The sequence below is a fragment of the Podarcis tiliguerta genome, assembly GCF_965153285.1.
Source record: "Podarcis tiliguerta genome assembly, chromosome: 2".
In the NCBI taxonomy this organism is placed as follows: domain Eukaryota; kingdom Metazoa; phylum Chordata; class Lepidosauria; order Squamata; family Lacertidae; genus Podarcis; species Podarcis tiliguerta.
Window position 1 is genome coordinate 810334 of NC_139535.1, and position 8503 is coordinate 818836.

Below are 8503 nucleotides of genomic sequence, written 5' to 3' on the forward strand. Positions count from 1 at the left end.
TTTTCCCGGCACAGTCATATAATTGATATATAGCCCAGTACTTTCTCCCCAAAAATTCTCTGTAGGAACATAGGTTTCAAAGAGCAGATAAGAAGAGGAGGAAAGGGCAGCCGGTTTGGGTTTTCTTGCAGCTTTCCTCTTGGACTAATAATAATAATATAATAATAATTTATTATTTGTACCCCGCCCATTTGGCTGGGTTTCCCTAGCCACTCTGGGCGGCTTCCAACAGAGATTAAAAATACATTAAAATGTCACACATTAAAAACTTCCCTGAACAGGGCTGCCTTCAGGTGTCTTCTAAATGTCAGGTAGTTGTTTATCTCGGGCGCCACCACCGAGAAGGCCCTCTGCCTGTCTCCCTGTAACTTGGCTTTGCAAGTTTACATCGCCTCTCAACAAGGTCCCTTATGGGGCTTCTCGGGAGTAAGTTGCTAGGAGGTTCGCAGGGCAGGCAGCTTGGGAATTTCCCCAAGCACACTTCCTGCTCGTGACTCATTGAGTCTTTTATAACAGGCACACACAAACAGGGCCTGACCAAAAGGGAAACTCCGAGAAGAGGACGGGGAAGTGAAAGCAAAACTCTGCCCCCGCCCTGAGCCCCCTGTGGTGGATTTCTATAGGGAAGTGGGCAGGGGACGGGGGACAGAGCTTGCTGGAGCCAGGCACGGTCTCCTTTTGCTTGTCTGCAGTAATTCATGGAGGATAGAACCTCCAGCGCCAGAGGCAGTCTACCTCTGAATGTCAGTTGTTGGGGAACAAGGGCAGGTAGGGAGGGGGGGTTTCCTGTTTAGCTATGGTCCCTGGAGCTCCTTCAGCATTCTTCATTTTCCTGTGTGATGCCCCAGATCACACCCACCCACCCACCGATTCCTGCACTATATGACCCTGAGGTGACTCTTAAAACTCCCGTGGCTCTTTGATCTATTATTTATTTATCACTGAATTTGTGTGCCGCCCTTTGGGCATACATTTCAGGGCAGTTTGCAGCATAAAAATGTGACATTAAAACCCCCCACAAAATATATACCAAGAAGAAGAAGAATGGAAGAATAACCCCCTCCCACAAGCACATGTGAAAGTTTATGGGATGTTAGCCAGCCCAATGCTTAGGTGGAAGAGGAATGCTTTTGCCTGGTGCCTAAAGGTGTCTAATGAAGGTGCCAAGCGAACTTCCTTGGGGAGAGCATCCCACAAATGGGGAGCCGCTGCAGAAAAGGCCCTGTTCTCGTGCCCATTTAGGGGGCACAGAAAAAGAGAGGACCAGATGAGCATTGCAGAGCCTGGGCTGGTTCATAGGGGGAGAGGCAGGCTTTGAGGTGGGGCAGGATATAATTATTATTATTATAATTATTATTATTCACTGGGGAACATTTTTTTTTCCATTTTCTGTTGCATGAGATTTTTCAGTTGTTCTTATATGTTCTTTTCAATGTCATTTTCAATGTTATACATGTCATGTTCAATGCTATATAAGTCACTCACACATTTATACGCATATTGTACTACTTTGGCTATGTGTTTAATAAAATATTGAATTCTTGCATTGTAAAATTATGGTGAAAAGTGAAAAATTGCAAAAAACACCCCAAAACCCTAGAGCTTACAGAACAAAACCAACTTCAGATATGAAATCAGTGCATTGAAATTAGGTTAGAACAACTGCTAACCTAATTTTGTTCCCCAGTGAATTATTATTCTTGTTGTTGTTGTTGTTATCCTGAGCCATTCAAGGCCTTATAAGGCAAAACCAGCACTTTGAATTGGTCCCAGAAACTAATTGGCAGCCACTGCAGTTGGGTCAGGATCAGTGCAATACGTTCAAACCGTTTTTCCCAGGTCAGCAACCTGGCCGCTGAACCATCTTCAGAATGATCTACGGTTCACTGGAAGCTTTTAAACAGAGGTCAGACGGGCCATGCGCCGGGGATTTCTTAGCTGGGCTCCCTGCATTTGCCGGGGGTTGGGCTGGATGACCCTCAGGGGTCCCTGCGATTCTCTCTCCCCGCAGCCTAAGCAGCCCGTCTGGGCTCCAGAGCCGAAACCCGACAGCCTCTCCCTGGCAACTGATGACGACGGAGCGCAACGAAGCCCCATTGGCTGCCTGGGAGAGGCAATCCCCGAAGCTGCTGCGAGTTGGGGGAACTCAGCTGTGGGGCTCGGAGATTTGCCGTGGGGCAGCGAGGACGATGGGTCCCGGGAGGTGCAACTGGGGTCTGGCGGCCCTGGCCTGGCTCTGGGGGGCAGCGGCGGCTGCAGCGGCCGAAGTGCAAGGTACAAAAATGCGTCTCCCTATTCCCTGCCTGCGTGGGGTGTGAAAACGAAGGTGTGGGGTTTTTGGGGGGGAGGTGAGGGGCTTTCAGGTTGTGTGCTTTTCCCCTAGCCCTGGCGAGTTCTTACGAGCGGGCAGCGAGCCTCCCTTGGCAGGGACCGTGTACTTGCTAACATTTGCCAGGCGGAAATTCAACCGGTGCAGCTATCTCCCTCTCCAAACTCTTTTCTGGGTGGTCTTCAGCCCCCCGCCCAGAAGATGCCGTCTCCTTTGTGACTTTCAGGTGACCTTGGCTCGCTGGAGCTCAGGTGAAAGGCCACCCCGTATTTATTTATTTATTTTAAAATCCCTTCCGAGTTTCACTTTTGCAATTAAACTGGGGGGGGGGGGGGAGAGACTTCCGAGCAGCCTGTTGGTGTGACTTGAACTCGGATCTGACACCCGTGTGCACACTCTCGACTCACAGGATTGGCAAGTTGGAAGGGACCATGAAGGTCATCTAGCCCAACCCCCTGTGAAGGCACAGTTGTTTACAGCCTTTTTCCAAATACTACTACTACTAATAATTTTTTATTTGTACCCCGCCCTTCCCGGTTCAAAAACCGGGCTCAGGGCGGCTAACAACCAATTTGAAACACTTAATTATAAAAGCAGCATAAAATACAGTATAAAAACATGAATAACAATAAAAAATGAATTAGCTAATCCCCAGGGCTAGATGGTTGAATTGGTCCTACTTGGGCCAGCGAGGAGACCAGGGGAGAATTAGCTGTGGGGTCTCAGAGCGGGTGATCTTCTTAAAAGGGGAAGGGGAGGGAAGAAAAGGGAAATAAAAGATCAGACTGAATTCAAATTAAAGGCCAGGCAGAATAGCTCTGTCTTGCAGGTCCTGCGGAAGGAGGTTAAATCCTGAAGGGCCCTGGTCTCCTGGGACAGAGCATTCCACCAGGTCGGAGCCATCACTGAGAAGGCCCTGGCCCTGGTGGAGGATAATCTGACTTCCTTCGAGCCCAGGACCTCTCAATTATGTAAATAGTATTTTGGCACCTGGTTTCCCCCTCTCTCCCCTATCCCCGAATAATCCCAAACCCCCATAACTGAGGGGGCTGTGGAAGGGGGAGGGGCAAATGGTGTTCAGAGGGGGGAAATGTGCTTTAAAAACCCCTACTTGCGTTGAGGAAGTTCCTTCCTTCCTCTCCCCGCTTGTGGCAGCGCCGTCAGACCAGGACTCTGGCGGAACCACAGACTCGTAGAACGATAGATTTGGAAAGGGGTTCCCAGGGTCATCTAGTCCAACCCGAGCTCAACAACCCCTGTTTCACCCCACAAGCACTTTCTGACAGCAATGGCTGTTTGCAAGCAGAAGAAGCTTCCTCACAAGGCCATCTCAAGCAGAGGTTGGATGGCCCCAGCTTAAATAATAGCAATAATAATAATAATAATAATAATAATAATAATAATAATAATAAATTTTATTTATACCATGCCCTCCCCAGCCAAGACCGGGCTCAGGGCGGCTGACACCAGGTATAAAAACAATGGATTAAAATACAACTTGAAAACGAGATTAAAATGCAACAATGCAGCCTCATTTCTGCAGAAACTCAAATCAAAAGTTCATGCTTTCTTGCCATCCATCGCCGGCACATATTACCAGCCAGGGAGGGTGAAGGGCAGAAGGCAGAGGGCAGGCAGCAGAAGACGGGCACATGGAGGGGCGCATGGAGGCACATCGCAGAATCAAAATAATTGTGGAGTTTGAGGGCTGTCTAGTCCAACCCCCTGCAATTTTTGCCTAACGTGGAACTCGAACTCGTGTCCCTGAGATTATAAGCCTCATTTTCTACTGACTGAGCTATGATTTGGGACGGCTTCTTATCTCCACCTCGATGGCGGCGGTCGACCAATCTCCCTCTTTTTCTTGCCCAGAGGATCCTGCCCACCTGTTCTCTGAGGTCTACCTGTGCCAGCAAGATGCCCTGATCCCTGAGATGCTCCAAACTCTGGACAATGAGGAGCTCTTCTGGTTCAACTCCTCGGAGTCCGCCTGGCACGCCCGCCTCCCCGATTTCCAGCCGGGGGTGCGGACCCGGACCCCCGAAAGTCACATCCGGGTGCTGAACCAGCTCTGCAACGACGTGCTGAGCAACTTTTCGTACTATTTCGCAATTATGCCGGAAGCGAAAGGTGAGGGGGTTTCTTTGCCTTGCGGGGATGGAGGGAGGGACAAACAGAAAAATATGCTACGATAAAAATAATAATAAGTAGAATAAAAAATGCAAATAGTAATGTAAGTAAAAGGATGGGGAGCCACCACTGAAAAGGCCACGTTCTCAAGTTGCCACCCTCTGCCCCCCCCAGGTATTGCTCAGGTGAAGGTTTTCCCCCTGCAGCCGCTGCACCTGGGCCAGCCCAACACCCTCGTCTGCTCAGTGACCAACCTCTTCCCTCCGGCGGCCGAGGTCACTTGGACGTACCAAGGTCAGCCCGTGACCCAGGGGGTCTCCACCCCTCCGGCAGTCCCTGTGGAGGACCTGGAGTTCGAGCTCTTCTCCTATTTGGAGGTGACCCCCCAGGAAGGAGACATCTACAGCTGCAACATCAAGAGTCCCCGCGACACCTTCAGCATCCAGACGTTCTGGGGTGAGGCCCTGCTCTCTCCCTCTCTCCCCACACCCTGCCCCGAATGACCCTTGTGCTCTCACCCGCCCCGCCCCCCGACTGACCCTCTGTCCCATCTCCCTCCCTCCTGCAGTCCCCCAAGATCCCGTCCCCTCGGAGCTCCTGGAGAACATCCTGTGCGGCCTGGCCTTTGGGGTTGGCGTCCTCTTTGCCATCGCAGGGGTGGTCCTGGTGGCAGTATCCTGCAAACGCACAGGTAGAGCTGGAGGAGGCCCCTGGGCCCCTTGGGGAAGGAGGAGGCTGCAGCTCTGGGGCAGGGGGAACCAAAGACTTGTAGGGTCATCCATCCCAACCCCTGCAAGGTCGCGGGGTTCCCTTTTCATTCATCTGTTTCCTTGCTGGGCAACCATCAAAGATTCCTGCATTGCGGCGGGTTGGGCTAGATGACCTTTAGGGTCCCTCCCTCCAGTTCTGTGATTCCACGACCTTTCTCTTTTCCAGAATGAAATCCCCAGAGTCGACCTGAAGGAGGGATTTGGAGGAGAAGGAGCATCACCTTTAAAGTCACCCCCTCGCCCCCCCCCCACGGGAACTGCCCCTCGGTGCCAGAATCTGTGTGTGCGTGTGTGTGCCCATTTGCATTCAGTGAGCCGCGAACATCTGTCCGCCCGGCTTTGCTCACGTGTGTCTCCGTTGCCACTGGCTCCCAGCAGGGTCAGGAGAGAGTCCAGTCTGTGAACCCGGAGAGAAACGGCTGCCAGTCAGTGTGAGCAGTCCTGGGTGAGGCGGGTCAGTGATGTGAGTGAGCTCCTTCTGTTCCCGTTAAAGTTATCACCGCTAGAGAAGCAGTGGGGTAAATGAGGGGGTGGGAGGAGCAGAGGAGAGGAGCCCAAGCAGGTTTGGATGAAGCAGTGCTGGCTCAGATCCCACTTCTGACACCACTGTCGCACCAACCCCCCTTCTGACACCGCTGTCGGCACCAACCCCACTTCTGACACCACTATCATAGCATAGCTGTCAACATTTCCCTTTTTTAAAGGGACATTCCCTCATTCCGAATAGGATTCCTCACAAGAAAAGGGAAGGAAACTTTGACAGCTATGCCACTATCGCCACCAACCCCACTTCTGACACCGCTATCGCCACCAACCCCACTTCTGACACCTCTGTCGCCACCAACCCCACTTCTGACACCGCTATCGCCACCAACCCCACTTCTGACACCTCTGTCGCCACCAACTCCACTTCTGACACCGCTATCGCCACCAACCCCACTTCTGACACCGCTGTCGCACCAACCCCACTTCTGACACCGCTATCGCCACCAGCCCCACTGCTAGCACTGGCACTGTTGCTGCAGGTTTGTCATGGCCTTCGGTTAGAACAAGAAACTTACATAGACTGAATATTGCTAGCCCCACAACCATCACTCACCCCACTGCTCACATCGCTAGCACCACCATTCCTGCTCCTCCCAGCTACAGGTCTTTCTCACCAGGACAGGGGCACGACTTGGCCCCAGATCTATTTTCTGGCCCATCAGCACCCAGCTTTTCCGCCGCTCCCAGGGGAATGAGAGACCTTCCTGGGCTTCCACTGACCCTTTAACAGGACCTCCTTGTGGAGTACAGAGACCATCACCTGCTAATTGCTGCGGCAGGAGAGGACTGTACCACGCGATTCTTCACAATGGGCAGCTGGGCCCTGCAGCGCAATTTTTCTTCTGTGTGTGTGGCAGGGCTGAGCTCAGGCACTTGTGAAGCGATGGTGCCTCTGAGCATGTTGAGAGTGCTGTCCATTACAGCAAAGAAGTGCAGTTTGCCCCTTTTCAGCTTGCAGAAGGCAGCTGGGCAGAAGTAATCCCCAGAACCCCTCTCCCTTTTCTACATTCTAGCATCATAGAATCATAGAAGGGACACCAGGATCATCTAGCCCAACCCCCTGCAAGGCAAGAATATTTGGCCCAATGTGGGTTTCGAACCCATGACACTGAGATTAACAGCAACAATAATAATTTTTTATTTATACCCTGCCCTTACCGGTTCAGAAAACCGGGCTCAGGGCAGCTAGCAACAAATTTAAAACAATTGATGCAACAACAAAAAACAGCATATAATACAGTATAAAACGTGAATAACAATAAATTAAGAATTCAGAAATCAATGTAGGGGGGAAATCCATCCAATAAACATTAGATGATCCCCAGGGCTAGCTGGCTAGGTTAGTCGTTCTACCAACTGAGCTATCGGTGATGTGCAAGCACAGGAGATTTTTTTTGGGGGGGGGGGAGCGTCACCACCAGTTGAATTTCTGCCCTTTCATACAGCAGCTATGGGGAAGGCTTGAATATTCCCCGGGACCTTGCAGGGTGGTTCTGCCGGGCAACACGATAAAAAGGCAGTGGGCATCTTCTTAGTTTTAAAAGGCGGGGGGAGACTGGGAGGCCCACGCAGGACTAAAGAGTCATTGCAACTTTTAAAAGAGGGAGAGCAGAGAGATGGAAGGAGCCAGAAAGAAAGATGGGGGGGGGGAGGTTTGTTGGGGGGGGGTTGTTTTCGGACCTTACGGACGCTGCACCTGCAATTGTTCCTGCTCAGCGATGTGTCCCTTTCCTTTGCGTTCCTGACGCCGGGTGCCAGGTGGAATTATTGCCAGGGGTGCAAAAAATAAAATGGGGGAAAAAGAAGAAAAAACCAGATTTTGGAACTATTCTTTTGCGTCCTTCCTGGCGTTGCAAGCGGGAATTGAGGCAGAAGCCCCCGGGGCGGGGGAGGGGGGTGCCCTTGCGGGGGGGGGGGTCAGGGCCAGAAAGATGGGGAGTAGGTCCGTGGATGTGACTTGTACAGGCAAAGAAGGTGCGTTATTCCCTGCCAGGTAGAATTCCTCAGGTAGAGCGTAGAGCAGAGCTGGGGGCGGAGCTTGGTTAAGGGGGCGTGGCCTGGGGGAATTAGAAGGGGGGAGGGGCAGGCAGTTACAAAACACAGCTGTCAACTTTTTCCTTTTCTTGCGAGGAATCCTATTCGGAATAAGGGAATTTCCCTTTAAAAAAAGGGAAAAGTTGACAGCTATGTTACAAAATCCGTGGCGTTTTCTTTTTTTAAAAAAATAATTTTTATTGAAGTTTTTCTGGGTTTTCCAAAGTACGTGCATCGTCTCTCTTTTTTTTCAGTACATGCCCTTTTTTTGACAAATTTGCAAGGGGCTGCAAGGCGGTCTCCTCCCCTTCACTTTGATCTTCTTGCATGGGGGGCGGGGGGGGGCGCCTTTCCCCTGTCTCAAAAAAATAGCTCCACACACACCTGCGCTTTAGTTTCTTCTTTGTTTTTTCCTGGCCCTGCTGTTCTCATGTAACAACATGACCAGGCTGGGAGATCTGGGAAAAGCTTCACTTGTGGGGGTTTCTGTTTATTTTGCAAAAAAATTAAATGCCCTGATTCCAGCTTATTTAAAGAGTTCTGCTTTACAAGTTGTTTTTTAAAGAAAACAAAAGTGAGTGACTTCATACTGTATTTGCAAGGAAGATCAATAAAATAAATTTATTTTTTCTTCTTCTTTTTTATTTTTTTTTATTTTCACATAATAAATTATCCCAACAATTATATTTTCCCC

At 50.6% G+C, this 8503-nt stretch overlaps 1 protein-coding gene across 1 annotated transcript; it reads left to right on the forward strand.

The window, feature by feature from the left end:
• Positions 1–2123: 2123 nt before the first annotated feature.
• LOC310672750 (class II histocompatibility antigen, M alpha chain) lies at positions 2124–5371 on the forward strand (the record flags this gene model as incomplete). Its single annotated transcript, XM_083430399.1, has 5 exons — positions 2124–2274; positions 4202–4459; positions 4634–4915; positions 5028–5150; positions 5364–5371. Exons 1-5 carry the CDS (start codon positions 2190–2192, stop codon positions 5369–5371), a joined length of 756 nt encoding a protein of 251 aa, XP_083286525.1. The 5' UTR covers positions 2124–2189.
• Between the last annotated feature and the right edge of the window lie 3132 nt (positions 5372–8503).